Source organism: Sphaerodactylus townsendi, linkage group LG14, assembly GCF_021028975.2.
Source record: "Sphaerodactylus townsendi isolate TG3544 linkage group LG14, MPM_Stown_v2.3, whole genome shotgun sequence".
NCBI lineage: Eukaryota > Metazoa > Chordata > Lepidosauria > Squamata > Sphaerodactylidae > Sphaerodactylus > Sphaerodactylus townsendi.
The window spans coordinates 37307886-37330966 of record NC_059438.1 but is presented as its reverse complement, the minus strand read 5'-3'; the positions used below and the strand labels follow the sequence as shown (position 1 = coordinate 37330966).

General features: G+C 46.9%; 2 protein-coding genes across 2 annotated transcripts in view; one reads left to right on the top strand and one right to left on the bottom strand.

Annotated features, from left to right (window-relative positions):
- Positions 1-23081, top strand: part of IK (IK cytokine) — a 375513-nt gene that overhangs the window by 85786 nt on the left and 266646 nt on the right. The gene's annotated exons all lie outside the window — the stretch shown is intronic.
- LOC125443438 (histidine--tRNA ligase, cytoplasmic-like) overlaps positions 1-23081 on the bottom strand; it is a 45231-nt gene that overhangs the window by 12334 nt on the left and 9816 nt on the right. The window contains exons 4-10 of the mRNA XM_048515559.1: positions 22229-22324; positions 19446-19571; positions 15980-16087; positions 14324-14422; positions 5555-5648; positions 3427-3554; positions 3097-3339 (exon numbers count right to left, since the gene is read on the bottom strand). Coding sequence (XP_048371516.1) covers positions 3097-3339; positions 3427-3554; positions 5555-5648; positions 14324-14422; positions 15980-16087; positions 19446-19571; positions 22229-22324 — 894 coding nt within the window. The remainder of the gene's footprint in view (positions 1-3096; positions 3340-3426; positions 3555-5554; positions 5649-14323; positions 14423-15979; positions 16088-19445; positions 19572-22228; positions 22325-23081) is intronic.

The following is a 23081-nucleotide window of genomic DNA, read 5'->3' as shown; positions in this document are numbered from 1 at the left end:
CAGCCCTTACTGCTTACTTACTGCTGAACGACTTTTTTATTCTTTGCAAGTCTTTGTAAATGCAGTGAGTGGGTCTTCATTATGCAGAGGTGAGGTTTAATATTTCCATTCTCCTTCCTAGCTCTGCACATGAAAATTTACAACCTTGCCAATTGGAAAGCATGATTGACTGAACTCGCTATCCCGATTAAAGCCTGCAACCGTAATGTATAGTGGAGAGCAGGACTGGTATCTTCAGCTATCCACTCCGCCAGAAAAACAGCTCTTTGCAAACTGAAGGTTTTCTCTGTATGTTACCTATCTTGCTCTACAGAACTGAAATGCTGGGTGCTGTTGATTGTTTCCCTCATTTCAGCAGTTTATAAGAGTCAGTACAGTGCAGTGGTTAGAACTTTCAACTAGGATCTGGGAAAGTCAAGTTTGACCTCTCCATAGGAGCTTGCTGGCTTGACTGTGGGCCAGTCATACACACTCTCCCTAACCTACCTCACAGGCTCGTTGTGAGGAGAAAGTGGAAGTGAGGAGAAAGGCAGGGTGTAAAGGAAGCAAATACATTACCAAATCTATTATCATATCTGTTGTGCCTTCATCATGATTAACCCAAAAGAAGCTTAAAAAGCCCAAGGGTTTAAACACGTGAGCTGAAATCGGGGGAACAATTTTTGTGCCGCTGGAAAAATGCTGACCATGACCCAGGAAAGTTCCATGACCTTGTTAAAGGTCAAGAGCCCTCAAATGTTGTGGACCAAGGAAGAGTCTGCTTGGAGTTTAGAAACCAATTAAAACTCTGAAGGGTACATAGAGTAGGGTACACAGACAGCTTTCATAAGCTGGCCCACAATGGGGATACCTAACGATGGATATTGGGAGTGGTCCTATTTAAGATGTTCATGACTGAGTGCATTTGGGAGTTATCCCAACCAGGAAGTGGGCTCAAGCGTGAATCCGTGGACTCGATGGCATGATCAGAACTGCTGTATAGAGAGGAAAAGCAGTTAAACCAGGAGTCAAAGGAAATATTAGATTCCAAGTGGTTTTGAGTTCGATGGCTGTTGACCCACGGTAGATCCACCCACGGTAGGTTTGCTTTTACCACATAGGACAGTGGTGGCGAACCTATGGCATGGGTGCCAGAGGTGGCACTCAGAGCCCTCTCTGTGGGCACGCGCAAATAGAGTTTGTCATGTGGGGGGGAAATCACCACACACACACACACACACACACATCTTTGCTGGCCTGGGCCACTGGGCTTGATTATTAGCATTAAACCTAAGACCTAGTTTTGGGGAAGCACTGTAGGTAACCCTGTTAAGCGCTGTTAAACCCCACTGATTTTCATGCAAAGAACTAAAGCACGATCCTTTACCTGGAAGAAAGCTCGGTTGCTGGCAATGGGGCTTGCTTCTGAGGAAACCCTCCTAGGGTCTTGATTCACCCGTCCGAAGAGTTGCATGGTTGCTTCAAAGCAAAGCCAAAGACTACCACCAAGCTTACTCCCAAGTAACGCATGCCTTGGAGCCAACCGTTTCTTCTAAACTAAAACCTCAGTATTCAGGTTAAATTGCCGTGTTGGCACTTTGCGATAAATAAGCGGGTTTGGGGTTGCAGTTTGGGAACCCGGTCTCAAAAAGGTTCGCCATCACTGGCATAGGAGAATGTGGCAACTTGGTTTGCATGCTAACTCCTTTCCTGGGGGTGCAGGGAGGAGGACGGACACACACACACACACACACACACACACACACACACACACACACACACACACACACACACACACACACACACCCCCCCACACCCACACCCACACACACACACCCACACACACCAGAGACACACACACACAGACACACAGAGACACACGCACAGACACACACACACACAGACAGACACACACACACACACAGACACAGACACAGACACACACAGACACACACAGACAGACACACACACACACACACAGACACACACAGAGACAGACACACAGACAGACAGACACACACACACACACAGACACACAGACACACACACACAGACACACACACACACACACACACAGACACACACACACACACACACACACACAGACAGACAGACAGACACACACAGACAGACACACACACACACACACAGACACACAAAAGAAGAAAGTTATTATTGTTTTGCATTAAAGATACATAAGAAGTTGACTCCTGAAAAGGGCCCCAAATGAAGGCTCCTCAGATGCTGAGTTGAGTAACACCTGCTCAGGGAACCCCAGTGGTCCCTGGAAGCATCACTGATCCCTATGGCTAGGACTTCACTTGTGGATACCCAGATGTTCAACTTTTTGGTCTAAACTCCTCCCAGAACACACAGCACAAACCTCCTCCCAAGCTCTGAGAGACGCCCGGCAGTGCACTTTGGGATGGGTGAGCCTTGTGGCTCGTTCCTCCCAAGCAGACTGGCCTCGTGCCACACACACAATAGGGTGGGTGGTCAGACTGTTGCCCTTCAGTTGTTATATTGTCTTATGTGGTAGTGGGGTAAAAAGTTGTTTAGTGCTAGCTTAAAGATGGAATTAGCTTAGCTTAGTATATAGGATTTAGTATTAGTCACTGAGGTTCGTATTGTGTTATATTGTTTTTAGGTTTATTGGCTAGTTAGTGGGTTTTGGATTTATTTGTGATTGTATTGTGTGGAAGCACACTAGTCACAAGAAAGCCATCTTTTAAGAACTAATGTTCCTAAATTTAACATATTGGTCTTCCTTTAAAAGAGGGATAAGATGCAGGAATAGTATTGTGGTGTTATGTCTTGCTGTTATGTGTATGATGTGTATGATGCAGTTATATTTTATGCTAAGTGCTAATATGCTTTTGCTGTTTGTTATTCCGTTAAGAAATGTCAATATTGTTGACATGCTGTTTAGTGATGTCTGATAAGCTGGGGTTATGGTTTTGGTGTACTTGTTGTTGTTCATATTTATTTATTGCTCATATTTGATTCTGTTATTCTGTTTTGTTGGTTGTTAGCCGCTCTGAGCCCCATGGGGGAGAGCGGGGTACAAGTCCAATGAATGAATGAATGAATGAACCCTCGCGAAAGGAAACCTCTCACCTCAGCCTTCTGCTCCATAATCGAGAAGATGCGCTCGATGCCGATGCTGACTCCCACGCAGGGCACCTTCCGCCCCTTGGGGTCGAACATTCCCACCAGCCCGTCGTAGCGGCCTCCCCCGGCCACGCTGCCCACGCCAACAGACTCCTCCGTGTGGTCGTTCTGCGGCTGAATCAAGACAGCCTCATAGATTACTCCGGTGTAGTAGTCCAGGCCACGAGCCAGGCTCAGGTCAAAGGAAATCTGGAAGGCAGGAGGAGAACCTCATCAGCAGGCAGAAAGCTCCCAGCTGAAATTGTCCGTCAGGCGAGGAGTGACGCGCACACTCACTTGAGCTGAGATGCCGAAAAGGATCAGGTACTCAAACAGAAGCTTCATGTCCCCCAGCCCTTCCCTGGCCAGCTTGTTCTGGGATAACTTGGGGTCCTGCAGCAGCTCTTCGATCAGACTCAGCCCGCCTGCAGAAGCAAGACATGCGAGATCGTTGCCTTGTGTGAAATTGACTTGTGCCAGTGAAGTTACTTGAAGATTCTCCTTTCTATAGGCTGGTTCAGTCACTAACCTTTCCCCCATTTAACTCAACTGTTTTTGAACAGGATACACTGAGAGTGAATTAAATTTAGGCACAAAGGAAAGGAAAAGGAGAGATTGTCGTGCAAATCAAAACCCTTTTCTTTTTCAAACAACCCTGCCATTGAGAATGAGGGGTTTGTTCGGGGAATGTGCCAGCTCATTCCTCTTTCTCCTTTTCTTGTTTGCTCCTGATAATGTACATACCTTGGGCTGGAGTGCCAGGTCAACCCTTGTGGCTTTACTCATTTGGAAGGAAGAGAGGACGAGACTAATGGCTGCTCCGGCCCCCCCGCCCCCCCTCCATGATTGGCACTGAAACCAATGGCATTTTGTAAGGGCGGAAAGAAAGTAAACCCTTGTGCTTCCTGTCTTGGGAGCCTTCTTGACTGATGCTTCCTATCTTCCCGCATAACTAGATTGTTCGAAACAGCTCTGCTTCTTACTTCCTGGAGAGAAGTACAAACTTCCAGTGTGCAAACCAGTTGTGTCCAGTGGTGGGATTCAAATAATTTAACAACTCGGAACATAAGAACAAGCCTGCTGGATCAGACCAGAGTCCATCTAGTCCAGCACTCTGCTACTCGCAGTGGCCCACCAGGTGCCTTTGGGAGCTCACAGGCAGGATGTGAAAGCAATGGCCTTCTGCTGCTGCTGCTACTCCTGAGCACCTGGTCTGCTAAGGCATTTGCAACCTCAGATCAAGGAGGATCAAGATTGGTAGCCATAAATCGACTTCTCCTCCATCAATCTGTCCAAGCCCTTTTTAAAGCTATCCAGGTTAGTGGCCATCACCACCTCCTGTGGCAGCATATTCCAAACACCAATCACACGTTGTGTGAAGAAGTGTTTCCTTTTATTAGTCCTAATTCTTCCCCCCAGCATTTTCAATGAATGCCATTTTAACAGCCGTTTCTGCCAAAGTGGTGCAAACCTGCTGAATCCCACCACTGGTTGTGTCTATCCTGAGGGTATGAGAGTGGACCTGGAAACCACATTCACAACTGCCATATAGTTGTGTTTCTGAGCCTTCCTCCCTTTCCTCTCCTAGCCCCGTTCACATGTTACAAGGAATGCATGTACATCTCTTAGTAGGGAAGAGCCAACATGTGTACACTTTACAAATGAAACTAGGGCCTGGGATCTGGGCAACTATTTCAGCTGTACATGCATGGAATGTAACAATAGATCCATTTATAAACAAATATCAAGAGTTCACAGTAAGTGAACTGTACATGCATTCATTGTAACTTCCAATCCAATCCAATCCAATCCAATCCAATCCAAAAACCTTTATTAGGCATAAACCAGAAGTACCATACATTCCAAGTACAAAAACAGGATCATTGTTTTATATCATGTAGAACATGGATTAAAAATGTGGCAACTGCTTCAGAAATTTCTACATGAGGGCTGTTCAATAGCTTAGAAATTTTTAGTTTGTCTGAGAGAAACATAAATTCTAGAGGTAGTAAAGCTCCCAGATCGGTTCCAATATCATTAGACCTCGAACAGTAAAGCAGGATATGAGGGATTGAGTCCTTAGCGTTGGGACAGTACCGACAACAACGCTCACTTTGTGGGATGTTAAGGAAACAACCTTGAAGATAGACAGAGGGGAATGAGTTGCACCTTGCTCTGGTCATGACCCATCTGCACTTATAATTAACAAGCTGTTCTAAATATACTGCAGGGCTAGATTTCGGGGGTGTGATCCCAAAGTATAGAGGGGTCATTATAACTTGTGAACGGGGTTTCTGTCGTGTGTGAACAGGCTCCCGCACAAGTGATGCCTCGTTTCTCCTCCTCCATACTACGTGTCAGTATAATCTGGATTTCAACAGTAAGAGATATACACAAGCACACACTCTCATGCTTCCAGACTTACCGTGAAGCTGGACATATTCTCCAATATGATCTGCAACCTCCGGTGACAGCCCCTTCTCCCCAACCATCTCGCTCTTCACGTCCTCCCAAGCCATCTGTGGACAAGACAAGAGTCACACGGACCCTGCGGCAAGGAGACATTTTTACTCTGCTCTGGTTGTTTACGGCCGATTCCCCACTTCAAAAGTGAAAGTGGAGGAGACCCCTGCTCCGTGTTCGGTGCGCGGTTTCAAAAAGGCGTACTTCCGACCAGGATCCGAAATGACGCGCGCTGAGGGGTGGGAGGAGCGGCAGAATCGGGGTGACCGCATAGGAGGTTAAGAGCTCGTGTATCTAATCTGGAGGAACCGGGTTTGATTCTCCGCTCTGCTGGCTGAGCTGTGGAGGCTTATCTGGGGAATTCAGATTAGCCTGTGCACTCCCACACACGCCAGCTGGGTGACCTTGGGCTAGTCACAGCTTCTCGGAGCTCTCTCAGCCCCACCTACCTCACAGGGTGTTTGTTGTGAGGGGGGAAGGGCAAGGAGATTGTAAGCCCCTTTGAGTCTCCTACAGGAGAGAAAGGGGGGATATAAATCCAAACTCCTCCTCCTCCTCCTCTTCTTCTTTTCACTGTGTTGTCGCTGCTGGTGTCGTGGGGAGTGCTGCAGGACCCTGGGGTATTTGCTGTGAGGAGCGCACATCTAATGGTGGGTGGGGAATCGACCTACCACAGCCTGAGACCGTTTGGGAGCATTTTCCTCTCGTTCCTGTTCTGACTCCATGGACTCCTCCACACTTCTAAACCATTCAGCTGCTGCACAACTAAGAATGCAGCAAGGAAAACATTTTGCGGCCAACCTTCTTTTTAAAAATGCAACGTGTTAAGTGGGAAAATATGTATTGATTTTTCTTGGGTCCAGGAGAAGCCAGAATCAATTCAGCTGTGCGTTTATGTTGAAAAGGGGATGGGAGGAGAACTAGACTACTGTGATTCGAAAGAATCAGGCTATGGGGTGCCTTTCAGAGCATGATGTGGGACTGTTCTTCCCTTTACACCCCATAGGGAAGCCTAATGGAACCCTGGCCTTTTTACTGTTGCCTGAAGGAGGAAAGGGAAAAGTCAGCTCACTTCTGTACCAGACACACCCCCTTCAGGAAGGGCTCTAGCATTTGGAACTCCAGAGGAGACACATTTGATCCTCTTCCTTCTATGCCATTCCTGGGAGGTGTGAAATATCTTCTGCTTCTGCTGAGAAATACATACCAGGGACAGAAGAACCCCCTGTAAAAGCAGCAGCAGCAGCAGCAATGGCGTAGTGGTTAAGAGCAGGTGTACTAATCTGGAGGAACCGGATTTGATTCCCTGCTCTGCCACTTGAGCTGTGGAGGCTTATCTGGGGAATTCAGATTAGCTTGTGCACTCCAACACATACCAGCTGGGTGACCTTGGGCTAGTCACAGTTCTTCGGAGCTCTCTTGGCCCCATCTACCTCATAGGGTGTTTGTTGTGAGGGGGGAAGGAAAAGGAGTTTGCAAAGCCCCTTTGAGTCTTCTTACAGGAGAGAAAGGGGGGATATAAATCCAACTCTTCTTCTTCTTCTGATGAGCATCCACACAGCAAACTAGGCAGTGGCAAAGAAACAGGTATGTCTGCCTGCCTATGCACCACTGCACCTTCCTTGCCATCATGGCAGGGATACGCTACCCTCCAAAGCCCATTCCAGGGGGTTGAGTCAAAGCGGAGAAGAAGAAGTTTGGATTTATACCCCACTTTTCTCAACTGCAAAGAGTCTCAAAGTGGCTTACAGCAGACAACTTGTGAGGTAGGGGTCTGAGAGTATTCCGAGAGAATGAACCATTGGATACTTACCATGAATGGCCCTTCTCCTATGAGGTCAGGAGGACATCTTGACTGGATGATGTCCATCCATCTTTACTTAGGGAGGCAGGAAACAGAATCTTGACCTTCCTGTCTCCTTGATGCAGATCAGCCCTCTTTAGTCTGGATGGTCTGTTAGCAGTTCAATACTTGGAAAAAACTATAACTCAGACTCAAACTGTGAAACAATACTAAGAAACAGAAAGCGAAGCTGATCAGTAACAGGAAGAACAAGAATAACAGTATGAACAAAGGGTTAAAAACTTGTCCAACAGGTAGATAAGGTTAAAGCGGCCTTGATAGGGTAGAGTACAGAAGATGCAATGGGAGGGACAAGATATCGTCCTGACCTCATAAGAGAAGAACCATTTGCAATGAGTATCCAACAGCCCGTTCTCCCAGTGAGGTACAAGGACATCTTGAGTGGGACCTCCCAAAGCAGTGTCCCCCAAAAATACATGGGATATCAACTCTTTTTATTAATCCAGAACATACTGTAATACTCTCCTACCAAAAGCCATTCCAGTGGAACGATACAAGTCCAACTTGTAGTGTTTGTGACAAATGTCGGAGTGGACCAGGTTGCAGGCCTACAAATCTCAACTACTGAGGCCCTGTTGGAGAACACTGCATATGGAATGTACCATAATTCCATCTGGAATTATGGTCTTAGTCACCTTATAGGTCTCACCAATACAAGCCTTGAGGTAGAACTAATCGAGGTCTTAGACATAGGTTGTCCTTTGTTAGGAACATTGAGTGAAACATTCCGTTTGTTTCATGAACATCTTCAGGGATCTTCTGACATCTAACTTATGCTATGTTCTCTCAGTGGGGTGAGGTTTGAGGCAAAAGGCAGGTAGACAAATTTCCTGGTTTAGGTTGAAGATAGATGAGGCCTTGGTTTTAAACGCGTGATTCGGAAGCATGATTACCTTGTCATGGTGAAAGACAGAGAGGTTTGTATTGATGGAGAGCGCGCCTAATTCCGAAACTCTTTGGCAGAAGTTGCTGTGATCAGGAAAGGAGTCTTCATCCAAAGGCACTTCAAGTGAATGTCTTGCGTTGGCTCAAAAGGGGGGACTGTGAGAACGGACATCACCATGTGAAGTCTCCAGGTAGGTGAACCTGCGTAACTGAGGAGGATCCAGTTGGGAGGCGCCTTTGAGAAACTACTGAAGAAGAGGGTACCGAATTAGGGGAGAATCTCTAAAGTGCAGAAGTACTGTAGCAAGAGCTGCCTCCTGCCTTTTGAGTGTGGATGCTTTAAGCCCTTGTTCCCTATCATCTTGCAGGAATTCAAGGACTGTTGGGATATTGGGTTTCAATGGATCCTTCTTTTTCTTCCTGCGCCGTCTGGCAAACGCTTTCCGAGTGCAATTGTAGTGGTGGCAGGGCATCGAGATGCCAGCAGGGTAAATACTACAAGATGCCACTGGCCATCAACTTCCTCTGTTCAACTTCCATGCAGACCAGTGAAACCACTGAGGATTGGGATGACATAGTGGTTCCTACATGAGCATATCTTCCTCAATTTTTAGGTGTAGAGGAGGGTTGAAAACCAAGGTCATCTGGCTACGGCTATGACAAGACCCTGCAGTTCTCTGATTCTGTGAAGAAGTTGTAGAAGTATCGGAATGGGAGGGAACACGTATCAGAGTCCTTGGGGCCAGTCTGTGGTTAGTGTGTTGGTGTCTTCCACCTGAGGGCAAAAATACCTGGTGTAGAACCTCTCCAGCTGGTGGTTGGATGGAGAGGTGAATAGTCTACCAGAGGACAATCCAGCTTCCTCATCACTAAATGAATCCCTGGGGGGAAACCATGGAAAACTCTTATAGAGTACCCCTTGGAGACAATTTCCAATGCCCAGGCATCCATCTGATGTGGAGACCATGCCTGCCGTAACAGAAGTAGCCTCCTCCCTCCACATACCATAGTCATGCTTTGGTATTGTTGATGTCACTGTTAGATTTGTTGGTCTTGTTAGAGCTATTGAAGGGATTGTAGGATCCCTGGCAACAAAATGAATTATTAGAGCTGTTCCCCCAGGATGTCTTCCTAGTGTCTCTTGAAATCTTGGAAGCAACCTTTGAGGCCTAAAGGTAAGGTGTCCAGGAGTCTTCCTGTCAGACCTGGAGACAAATCTGGGCATAGCCTTCTTCTTGTCCTTTGTGTCTACCAGGATACTCTCCAGAGCATTTCCAAACAAGTGGTCTCCCTGGAAGGGGTATGCACCGATGCTGGACTTGAAATGCAGATCAGTCAACTGCACTCTCAGCCAGATACTGCAATGTGACCGTGCAGGCCGCTGCTCGGGATGACATGAGGGTGTCTAAGGTGGCTTTCACTGTAAAAGAATTAACTTTTAGAACTTTATTGGCCCCCTTCAACATTCTACGGTTGGATGGAGGTAGTAGCTCAATGGGTTTCTTGGTCCATATGGTGGAAGCCCAGGAAACCAAAGAAGAAGTAGCCAAAGCTTCACTAGACATTGCAATGGCTTCATGGGCCTTTCTGAGTGCAAACTCCACTCTCTTATTCAGCAGGTCATGAAATTGCTTTCTCCATCTGCAGAAACCCACCCAACAGCTTGCAGAGCGAAGGCAGGAGCATCCAAGAGCATAGCCTGGGAAGAGTAAAACTTTTTGCTGGACGAAGGACAAATATTCTTTGTTGCCCGTCGGCCTGCCCCTTTTTGGGTCCTTATTAACTGTGGCCTTATCCTGAGGATTGCCCTGTAAATCTGATCCTGCCACAGCCTCGACCACAAGTACTATTTTTCTTTCAGCGTAACCTGAACTACTGGATTTTACTTCTATCTTTTTTGGCCTGCCATTATCTCTGTATACCAGTCCTTTGCTAATCCCATGGCACGGTTGAGTGGCACTCTAGAGCCCTCTGTGGACACGCGATCACAGAGGCACGCTACGGGAAGCACTGTTAAACCCCACTGATTTTCATGGGAAGAACTAAAGCCATCCTTTACCTGAGAGAGTAAACTCAGTTGCTGGGCAATGGGTTTGCTTCTGAGTAAATCCTCCGAATGCTGACTACCTGCTCGAAAGAGCGTACCGTTGCCGTGCCAAAGCCACTGACTACTCACCTCGCTTACTCCTATGAATACTGAACTGCTTAAACTAAACCCCGTATTCAGGTAAGCAACGGACGGTTGGCACTTTGCGATAAATAAGTGGGTTTTGGGTTGCAATTTGGGCACTCGGTCTCGAAAATGTTCGCCATCACTGCTATATACTCTTTGCTACTTACATTAAGTGCACTATTTCATATTTTGATAGGGTATAGATGTAAACTAAAACTAATCACTTTGAAATGAGCGTTGGCAAAAGAAGGAGATCAATTGACAATGACGGTCCTGACAAAAGGAGAGATGATGCAACCCACTCACCCTACCCCCGTTAGCGACAGACAAAAATATCGGATTATTTTACTTTTGGATATAAGATACTGTTTAACGTTCCAGTCTCAAACCACTTTGCTGTTTGGGAGGAGAATCACAAGGAAGTTAATAAGATTGAGTGTGGGTTCCAGCAACGATCCATAAATCTATTTTTAAATAGATACGTTGAGCTAATTCAGTTTCCTTTATTTTGAAAATGCTTATATTCAGATCACGGTGAAGTCACTTTCTTTGAACTTGGAGGCAACTCACAACGAGCTACATCAGCTAGTGGGAAACTATAATGCTTTCTTAACTACAATGCAGTCCAATGCTGACACCTGTTAGACTTAATCGAATTAAAAGTGACGATCAAGCAAGATGCCAACCACCACAAAACCTCATTCTCCAAAAAAATAGAATTTGTCTGCTAGTCCACCCATATAGAGGCTATTTGCCCAGGTGGTCAACTTGAAGGATGATCAGAAGACATCTTGCATGTATCCTTAATTTAAGATTAAATTGGATTGATCTCAACACTTTTGAGTTTCTTAATTCCACTAATTAATTCCACGTTTGGGAAAACACTTCTTACTTTTAGAGCACAAAAAAATACCACTCCAGATGCTACCTGAGAAAACAAAACTGCAATCTTTAGAGATATATTATGACAAGGGTGTTCCATAACTCCTTAATGCCGTGGTGGCAAACCTATGAGCAGCAGTGGCGTAGTGGCTAAGAGCAGGTGCACTCTGATCTGGAGGAACCGGGTTTGATTCTGTTCTAACATTTCGTCATTGCATCTGTGAGTTTGATCTGGTAACTTCAGAGGTTAGCCTATGCACTCCCCACACAGAGGGAAGTCTGCGGACCTTGGCTAGTCACAGCTTCCTCTCAGTGTCCAGTGACCTCACAGGGTGTTTGTTGTGAGGGGGGAAGGGCAAGGAGATTGTCAGTCCCCTTTGAGTCTCCTATAGGAGAGAAAGGGGGGATATAAATCCAAAACTTTTCTTCTTCTTCTATGGCACTCCAGATGTTCATGAACTACAATTCCCATCAGCCTCTGCCAGCATGGCCCCCTTATTTAAAACACCAAAGGCTGTTTCAAATGCACTGTCCAGGAAACTCAAAGATTCACAGAAGAGTGAGGTTCGACAGTCCCCTTCAGCTTCAAAGCAATTTGACTACCTTGGAAACTCAACTGAGGAGAATTTATTGCAGTCCTTGAAGAACTTAAGTACTGATAATCATCAGGCTTGAAACACCTCAGTGACTGTTCAGGTACTTCGCTGGGGGTTTCTTTGCCATCAGACATAACCCCTCCCTCCTCCCCCTCACTGCGAGATGAAAGTACTAAGGGAGAATGTTCTCATGCCCTCTTGTGTTCCCACCTCTTTTTAGTGCATGATTCACGTGGCCATAAAGAGCAACTAGATTCAGAATCTTTATCGAGGGATCCTCTTGGTGGCGTGCGAGTGGATTGACAGGACTGTCTAGAGGAGGGGGCTTTCGTATAGGAATCCCTCCAATCGTGGTAAGCAACAATCTGCTCCAGCATGGACTGTTAAAAAATAATTCCATAACTGCAGGAGGAATCAGTTGGTGCCCAGAGATGGTGTCCTTACTCACAAGTAAACGGGAGGGCAGCAGTAAGGTTGGATCGGATGCCTGCACCTCTCCCGTGGATGTGGCTGCAGGTCGGAAATCCTTATCGATCTGCAGAGTCCCGCTGAGTCAACCTGGCTGCGACGGCATTTTCACACCTTTTTTATGGTGCGTTCTTTCTCTCCTCCTTCAGCTGGGAAAACCTCAGCGTAAGACGTGGCCTCCAGCGGGCTTTGGGCATCTGAGCTGTTTCCTTTGATCCTCTGCCTTCCTGGAGGCTGTGAGAGTTCCTCTTCTCCGTCCCCTAAGAAGTCATCCTCTGTGGGTGTTGTGAGGCTTGATTTCAAGCACCTCTGCCGCCTGCTCTTTCCGTACTGGCCGTAGGGAGAGTAAAAAGAAAGGGAAGGAGACAGGACAGAATATAGAGACTAGCCAGGGGAATGGATAGGCAAGGGTCTGAGAACCAGTAAGGGGCAGGGAAGGATAAAAGGTAAGTTTAAAGGAAAAGGAAGTCCCAGAAATAGTTGCTGCTCCTCTCTGGGGCAGGAAAATGACTGAAGAGGACTGATCCACATAAAGGAGACAGGAAGTTCAAGATTCTATTTCCTATCTCCCTAAAGATCTCTGTCAAGATGTCCTCCTGCCTCACCGGGAGAACTGTGCTGGGCCCACGGTCACCCAACAGGCTTCACATACAGGAGCAGGGAAACACACCCAGTTCACCACTTGAGCTGAGGAGGCTTATCTGGGGAACTAGATTAGCCCATGCACTCTAACACGTGCCAGCTGGCTGATGTTGGGCAAGTCACAGCTCTTCGGAGCTCTCTCAGTCCCACCTACCTCACAGTGTGTTTGTTGGGGGGGGGGGGGAAGGGTAAGGAGATTGTAAGCCTCTTTGAGAAAAGGGCGGGGTGGGGCAATGCATCCAAACTCTTCTTCTCTTCTTTAAGAAAGGAGACTGCATCTGAAATCTCACCAGTACACTAAGACCACTTTTACATACTAAGGACATGTAACCAAGGAAACTAGATTTCTCTGAAATGTGGTATTGGTGGAGAGTTTTATGGATACCATAGACCACCAAAAAGACAAATAAGTGGGTTCTAGATCAAAGCGAGCCTGAACTCTCCCTAGAAGCTAAAATGAATAACCTGAGGCTATCGTGCATTATGAGAAGACAAGAGTCACTGGAAAAGAAAATAATGGTAGGAAGTAAAAGAGGGAGACCCAACATGAGATGGACTGACTCTATAAAGGACGCCAGGGCCCTCAGTCTTCAGGACCTGTGCAGGGTTGTTAATGACAGGACTTTTGGAGGTCATTAATTCAGAGAGTCACCAAAGGTCGGCACTTAACACACACAATCTTAGCTCTACTGCAGATCTCATCTGAATTGTTTTCTATAGTTGCTAAACTGCCTTGCATCTCAGTGAGAAAGGTAGACTGTCAATGAAGACAAATAAAGGAATAAAGGAAGTTATGTACCCCTTGGGAATTATCCAATCATTCATGAAGATCTGGGCTTCTTCTGTACCGGCCATATAATGTTTTCTTTAAAAAACAAAGGTGTAGGAACACCCCCCACCCCCCTAATCACAGAGGCAAATAATCCTGGAGAGTACCCTTCTGGAATTGCCCAGACAGGCAGTTTGGAAAAGAGTTGGGAGCAATTATCATTGAAATCCATTTGCTTGCTCATTCCCCCTCTTCCGACACATTTAACCCTCACTGGTCCCAACTCTACCACCCCTTCCATGTGTGGCTGCAGAAATGCTTTTGCATTTGATGGGAGCTCACTGACAGCAACCCTGTGGCATTTCTTGACAGGGAAGATGCTGCTGGGGCTTCCACCCTTGAGCCCAACACTTCCTCTTACCCTGAAGACTCTGCCACCTTTGGATTCTTACCTTGTCTAGCTTGTCCACAGTGGAGCAAATGGTTCGAAACTTGCTGTCTGGAACCCCGCAAACTGCAAACATCCCGTCAAGAATGCGGCGGTCATTGACCTGCAAGGATATTAAGCTCTTCTCAGTAGCAATCCACGGTTTTCCTACCGTGCAATGGGGAAAGAATGAATGTCCACCTCTTCAGTTTGGTTTTTGTCCCTGCCACTATTCCACACCCAAAGGCTGGAAATAAAGCTTTCACACTTGGAGGGCTAGTGACCTAGAATTGAAGGACCCGTGCATTTTCCCATCACCAATAGCGAAGCCACAGACAGAACAGACAGTCTTACACAAGAGGAGGACATGTGGGTTTCCCCCCACTGCTTACTCCATCCTCCTCCTACCATCTGAAAGGGCAGAAGGGTGGAAGGAACATCCGGGGACTTCATCCTCCTGCTTCACGTTAACCTCTTTCATCCAGGAAGTGTGGCCCCTGGACAAAAAGGCTTTTGGGGGGGGGGGGAGATGGGGGTCTAACAAAGTCCTTGGTGTATCACAACATCAGGCATCTGAAGATGGCAAAGAAGCCATCAAAGGGTGAAGGAAAGAAGGATGCATTGTCGAAGGCTTTCGTGGCCAGAATCACTAGGGGGTTGTGGGTTTTCCGGGTTGCATGGACATACTGGAAAACAACCTGGAAAACCCACAACACCCTACAAAAAAAGATGCCCAGCAAAAGAAACGGTTAGGTTCCGCCAAGATAATTTTCTACGTCCCTTTTCTTAAGTGCTTGCTTCCTAGACCCACCAGCATGGTTATTATATTTTTTGCTTTTCTTTATGTATATTGCCTTTTAATCCTCTTTTCATTTCCTTCCGAAAAAGAACAGGGAAAAACCCTAAGTAAAAAAGAACAATATACATAAAGAAAACAATGCAATAACACTGGTGGCAGATGGAGACAGCAAGTGCTTAAGAACAAGGCGATTGCTGCTCTGGGACCTTGAGCACACCGGCTACATATCATCCAGCGATAAGATTCGAGGAAGGTTCCTAACTGAGTAATATCCAGAGTCGGTCTTCCAAGAGCACGATGTTTAGGCATAAACACATTTATTTTCCACCAGTGAGAAAGGGGCAGTGTTAGGGCTCAGCCTGGTCTGAATGGGAACCCCTGGGAGGAAGACTCAGATAGAGAAGAGGGGACATTGTTGGTTCCAGATTCTCAGGCACTGCCTGTAGATCAGGGGTCTGCAACCTGCGGCTCTCCAGATGTTCATGGACTACAATTCCCATCAGCCCCTGCCACTACAGCAGAACTCCTGCCATGACGAGAAACGAGAGTGCCCACCGGCACATGTGAGTGAAAGAAAAAGGTGGCAAAAGTAGTGGAGAAAATACTGAGGATGGATGTGGAGACACAACAGATAGTAACAGCTGCTGTTCTTTGCTCCAGAGCTGGGATATTTGGGAGGGGAGGGGCAAGGAGGACATAAAAACCAGCTGTTGAGAAACCTTTTCCATGCACATTTAGGATAAAGTTGCATGAAGCCCCAGCCCAGGGGTCTGCAACCTGTGGCTCTCCAGATGGCTATGCTGGCAGGGGCTGATGGGATTTGTAGTCCATGAACATCTGGAGAGCCGCAGGTTGCAGACCCTGCCCCAGCCTTATGCTCACCTTGATGAGAAAATCTCCCAGCTGCAGGGCACTTAGGATCTCGTGCACAATCTTCAGGCACTCTGCGTCAGGAATCATGGGATCAAACTGGCCAGCAATGTCAAAATCCTGGGGGGCGCAAACAGCAGCAATGAAAACACCCACAGTATATACACATCTGTGGGGGGACACGGGAGCAAACAGTTGACATAGAAACTCACACAGCTGAGCCACCAGTGGAAAGCAAATCAACAATCATTGCCATTTCAGGAGGAACACACAAGCCGTGGATGCTTTATGCAGCTCCTGTGGCGTAGAAGGTTAAGAGCTCATGTATCTAATCTGGAGGAACCGGGTTTGATTCCCAGCTCTGCCGCCTGAGCTATGGAGGCTTATCTGGGGAATTCAGATTAGCCTGTATACTCCAACACACGCCAGCTGGGTGACCAAGGTCTAGTCACAGCTTCTCGGGGCTCTCTCAGCCCCACCTACCTCACAGGGTGTTTGTTGTCAGGGGGGGAAGGGCAAGGAGATTGTAAGCCCCTTTGAGTCTCTTGCAGGAGAGAAAGGGGGGATATAAATCTAAACTCTTCTTCTTCTTCTGTGCAAATAATGCAGGACACGGCAAAAAGAGAGGCCCGTCCAGGGTGCAGAAAGCTTCAGAAATTCGGATTTTGCGTTCCAGAGAACCAACACCCCCCCCCCACTAAAATCCCTCCCCATGTACCTGAACCAGTAACAGATCATTCCCTATCACATCCCCATCTCTGCGCACACATTTTTATCTACCCGCAGCACAGTAAGTCATAAAAACTGAGTATTTCTTCTAAATTGTACCTATAACTTACAATTCCAAGTATCACAATTTGTTATGAGCATTTTAGTCAGCTGCACAAAGGCTCCAATTCAGATTTTCACCAGGGGAAGAGGAGAATGTGAAAAGGAACAAATGCAGGGGAATGGTTCGATACAATCAAATTGCAAAAAACAACGTGTGTATGAGAAGTCTTTCCTATGTATTTAAAACACCGAAGAAGGCTGTTTCAAATTTAAAAAGACAAAACAATAAAGAGCACAAATTGTTTCAGGTTATTGTTTAGGATTTGACTATGAATTCCCTGGCATGGATCTCCCCCTTGCCTTCCCCTGAGGGCACACACTGGTCACAATGTAGCCCCAGGCAGGAAGGGGTTTTCAGGCCCTTGATGGCCCCTTTGAGATCTGCTGATAGGAGCTCCCTGCCCTAGCTTTCTCCTCTTGCCTCAAACCCTTCACATCCACCTGTAGGTATCTTTTAGAATCCTACAACAAATACAGAAGGATTTGCAACAAATACAGAAGGATTCTCCAAGCAAAGGGATTCCTGCTGGGGCCAGGCATATCTCTATTTTAGGCCCAGATAATTGACAGCGGTCACTAAGCGTGACAAGCCAGAAATATTAGTGTTCCCACAAATGCCTGAAACCTCTCCCCCGCCCCCCCATCCTCTCTGTGTGTTGCCCCTCTGGGTATGGTATAAGAGGCTGTTTGGTGTAGAATTATCTAAGGCAGTGGTGGCGAACCTATGGCACTCCAGATGTTCATGGACTACAATTCCCATCAGATCCACTCTGCCGCTTGAGCTGTGAAGGCTTATCTGGGGAATTCAGATTAGCCCCGTGGTGGCAAACCTTTGGCACTCCAGATGTTATAGACTACAATTCCCATCATGCTGGCAGGGGCTGATGGGAATTGTAGTCCATAACATCTGGAGTGCCAAAGGTTCGCCACCAGGGATCTAAGACAACCTGACCCATTTTGCATTCAGTTCTAAAAAACTCCCCTCACGCAACGGACTCCAAATGCTTCAGATGAGAGCGGAGCAGCTCATGCGGTGGGCGCAGATGCCACCTCAGAACATGACATGCTCTCCACCAGAGGAGCATCTGGCTTCCCCCATTCCCAGGGCTCGTTCAGATTTTCTAGCAGACTCCCGTCACCCACCCAGGAAATGAAGCTTGCTTGATGTAGAAGAAGAAGAAGAGGAAGAGGAGGAAGAGGAAGAAGAAGAGGAAGAAGAAGAACTGTGCCTAACCCAAGGTCACCCAGCAAGAATGAAGGAAGAGGAACACATCTGGTTCAAGAAGAAGAAGAGGAGGAGGAGTGGGGAATCAAACCTGGTTCTCCAGATTAGAAGGAGTAGTTTGGATTCATATCCCCCCTTTCCCTCCTGCAGGAGACTCAAAGGGGCTTACAATCCCCTTGACTTCCCTTCTCACAACAAACACCCTGTGAGGTAGGTGGGGCTGAGAGAGCTCCGAAAAACTGTGACTAGCCCAAGGTAACCCAGCTGGCGTGTGTGGGAGTGCACAGGTTAATCTGAATTCCCCAGATAAGCCTCCGCAGCTCAAGCGGCAGAGTGGGGAATCAAACCTGGTTCTCCAGATTAGAATCCACCTGCTCTTAACCACTACACTGTGCTGGCTCCCATAGAGCTCTTCACCTGCCAGACAGGGCTCCTTCCCTCCCTACCCACAGAAGACTTTAGCCTGATCTCCCATTCCAACTGGAGTTCATGCTCCACCCACAACCCAGCCAGGACTGAGCCAGCTGCTTAAAGCCCACAAGCGTCAACCCCCTCCCCCCGAACACCGAGATGTGCAACAATTGCTGCTTCATCTTGTCCACTGGGGGCAGGGTCTTTGGGTTTGGTTTGCATTTGATTGGTAGGAAACCTGAAGGATAAGAAGGCAGGGAAGGAGCATGAAGAACTCTGGAGGCTTCTGGTCGCATAAGCAACACAGGCAGAGGGATCCAGCCCTGGAGCCGAGAGGGGGAGAGGGCGGGGAAGCACAGTTGCAGAGGTGGGATTCAGCAGGTTCTCACCAGTTCCCGAGAGTGGGTTACTAATTATTTGTGTGTGCCGAGAGGGGGTTACTAATTGGGTCCGCTTTTCCGTTAGAAATTCCATTAGGTCCAAAAATCATAAAGTCCTATTGTTTCCTATGTGGCTGGTTAGCGAAGGTAGAAAACGGGATAATTCTCCCTGTTGGGCTGTTTTAAAAACATGTTTTAGAAATATGGTCAAGTTCCTTGTTTAAGGACAGTATCCTTCTTTTGATTTCTAGAAACAAAATTAAGTATTTGAGAATATTAAGTATTTGACAGGCAGTCAATTAGAGGAGAAGTAGTTGTTTCTGTTGGCAGCAGACGATAGGACTTGCTATAATGAGTTTAAATTATGGACAGAAAGATACCAGCTGGAAATGAGGAACTTTTTTTTTACAGTAAGAGTTTTTTACAGTAACAGAGAAATTATTAATGCCCCGCCCCCGTCGTGCCCTGCCCAGCCCCATTGGCACTACGCCACTGTTTGAATCCCACCAGCATGGGAACCTGTTACTAAAATTTTTGGATCCCACCACTGCACAGTTGCCATGCCAGAGAAAGGAAGAGCGGTCGGAGCCGTGTGAAAGGAAGGCAAAGTTGGGCCCCTGCAGATACTCACACACTGGTAGAATTCTCGGTAGCGGCCCCTCGTCATGGCTGGGTTGTCTCGCCTGTAGACCTTGGCAATATGGTAGCGTTTAATGTTGCTGATTTTATTCATAGCCAAATAACGAGCAAACGGCACCTGAGAAAAGAAGGCTAAGGAGAACATCTCAGACCAGGTGGGCGCACTTTTATTCTTCCCAGGACACCCGAAAAGAAAGAAAGGAAGGAAGGAAGGAAGGAAGGAAGGAAGGAAGGAAGGAAGGAAGGAAGGAAGGAAGGAAGGAAGGAAGGAAGGAAGGAAGGGTGCACAACTCACTTCCAGCCAATATCCACACATGGCTTAGGAGTGGGGCTTACACAGAACCAGTAAAAACCAACACAGACAAAACAGTGGAATTCGGTGGTTACTTCCTCTATTCACAGCAGACTGGTTAGCTTCCGAGAGCCAATGGCGCTGGGCTAGCTTGGACCATCCAGGTCAGAGCAGCCTAGGTAACCCCAAGGTATACTTGGGGGGCATTTTGAGCTGGGCGACGGGTTATGGTACGAATGACCACTTTTGATTTAGCATACAGCAGTGGCTCTCAACCTGTGGGTAGGGACCCCTTTGGGGGTCGAACGACCCTTTCACAGGGGTCGCCTAAGACTCTTTGCATCAGTGTTCTCCATCTGTAAAATGGATAAATGTTAGGGTTGGGGGTCACCACAACATGAGGAACTGTATTAAAGGGTGCCGGCATTAGAAAGGTTGAGAACCACTGGCGTAGGGTAACCAAGTAGAGGTGCCCGGGGCCAGGTGGCATCTTATCTCCCTTTCCCCAGCCTGGGGTCTAGCTCGCGTTCTTTTTGAAATGCTTTGGTTGGTTGGGGGTAGAAGTGTGAAAGCGGGAGGGGGGAGGCAGAAGGGGCATTGATACATCTGGAATACTCTCATAGGTGTCAAACTCGAAGCCCTCCAGATGTTATGGACTACAGTTCCCATCATCCCTTGCCAGTATCATGAATTAATAATCTCCCAAACCCTGTCGTTGACAGCCTTGCTCAGGTCTTGCAAACTGAGGGTTGTGGGCTTCCTTGACTGAGTTAATCCCTCTCATGTTGGGTGATCCATCGATCCATCCATCCATTTCCATTTTTAAACCGCCCTACCCTGGAGGGCTCAGGGCGGTGTACATCAACATCATATAAATACAAATATAAAAACAATCTATAACAATATTAAATTCATAGAATTTAAACAATTTAAAATTTGCAGATGGCGACTTAACCTCTTTTCATGCTGCTTTCAACTTTCCTTAGCATTAGTGTTAGTTTGCAAGCCCTGTTAATGATTGGATGTTTCGAAGGACATTGATTCATAGCGTCACCATGAGCTGGAAGCAACTTGATGGTACTTAACACACAACATGATTGTCTTTTCCAGGGACTCTTGCTCTAGCTGTAATTAAGGAAAAACTGGCTAGCCTGAGGCAAATCAAAATAGCTCTGTGATACTTTAAAGATTAACTGATGCAGGCATCCAGGAAGAGGACGAAGATGAGGAGGGAGTTGGTGCTGCAGGACTAAGGAGGGAGGAAACACAGGAGGGGCTAGCCCATGGATGTAGGTAAGGGGGGGGTTCTCGGGTTTGAACCCCACATTCATGTCTGAAGCTCCGCCCACCAGTTTGTGGGTTTTTAAAACATTTTAGTGCTTTTTTGGTTTTTGGCCTGCATTGTTTGGGCTAGCAGCACCAAACTTTCAGGGATTGTTTGGGGGACTCTCCTGATGATACTACCCGGGTTTGGTGAGGTTTGGTTCAGGGGGTCCAAAGTTATGGACTCCCAAAGGGGGTGCCCCTATCCTCCATTGTTTCCAATGGGAGCTAATAGAAGATGGGGGCTATATCTTTGAGGGTCCATAATCCACATCAAAACAGCATCACTTTCAATGCTGTTTAACTAGGGACCCCAGATTCTCCCTTTAAGGTGGAGGCGTGGCCATGCCCTAGGGGTGGGTGGGGGTGTGGCCCCACCCCCGACCCATCCCCATAAAAAATCTATATCTACGTCCCTCTTGGACTAGCCCTCTTGGTGGGCACCATTGACCCACCAACAATCTTCTAGAGCCCATTGTATTTGTTCGTACAACAGGCTTTACTGCTAGTCTTCCAACAAATGCTGAACTTGCATAATTCAGCCTACCCAACTAGAAAAATGTGATCAACATTGCCGAGATGGGTTTATTTATTTATTTATTTATTTATTTATTTATATTTATTATTTCATTTTTATACCGCCCTCCCCCGGAGGGCTCAGGGTTCAAGAAACAGCAGGATGAAGGTTCCACCAAAAGACATTAAGAAGCAAAAGAAACAGGTAGTGGAAGCCATTCAGTCCAGGAATACAAACTCAGTTCTGTCTCCTTTTTAAAAGGTCAGGGCAAGGGCCAGAAGGAACACTCAAAAAGCCACATGTAACAGATAGTGGAGCACAACAGCTACAGAGACCACAAGGGAGCATCAACTGTGGTGTTCAAAACTTGGCACTAAATGTTAGATTGAGAGGGGTTAGGTTTACAGACTCCAGATATCTGCAAGGTCCTGTATATCTCCCCCCTTTATCCTTGCTTGCCACAAAAGGACAGGTGCACAAAAGTGCACAGAAGCTGTGGGGTACAAAATCCAAAAGAAGTTGGGAATCGGGATGCATCTATAGAGCTGGAGCAACTGAGGTCAATGATGGGATCTGAGGATTTTGTACAGATTACCAGGTTTGCTCAAGGGGCACTTCCTGACCAGGACAGGAACAAGGATACAGTCAGGTCGTAGCGAAGAGACAGCAGCTCTCCGCCCTGGTCCTTCAGGTCATAGATGAGCTTGGAATCTTCTCCATACTTTCCTGTCAAAGTTTCCTAATTGGGGGGAGAGGGGAGGGGGAAACAAAGAAACCCACAGATAATGCCATGTCATAGACTTGCATAGCGTAGTAGGACAATAAAGGGTAACGTGAAAATCTGCTCCTACAAAGTCCCAAATTCTCTGGGGATGCATATTCTTTGGCACTTTGGCACATGAAGGAAACAGTCTGCTCCAAACCCCTTTAAACCCACTGCAATCCCACCTTGGCAAACATGGAGTAGACTTGTCGAAGGCTTTCTCGGCTAGATTCAACTGGTTTTTGTGGGCTTTCCGGGTTGTGTGGCCATAGTCTGGTAGATCTTCAGATGCCAGCCACAGATGCAGGCGAAAACATTAGGAACAAGATCTACCAGACCACGGCCACACAGCCCAGAAAGCCCACCACAACCAACGGAGTAGACCCTTCTTTGATGAGCCCTAAATTTCAGGAATTCCCCCACCTCCTGTTTTGAGAGAACATCGAATTCGCAAAAATAAAAATAATAAACATTTAACTATCAGAACTTGCTATCTTTCTTTCAGACAATTTATGATTTTCGGCTTTTTTGGATTTATATCAAAGTAAGCAGCTTTGAGTTTTCCTCTTTATTACAGAAAAAGGATGGGACACGGGTTTAAATACACATGTAAGGTAACTGACAATACATATTGGGTGCTGTGTGGTTTCCGGGTTGTATGGCCGTGTTCTAGCAGCATTCTCTCCTGACGTTTCGCCTGCATCTGTGGCTGGCATCTTCAGAGGATCTGACA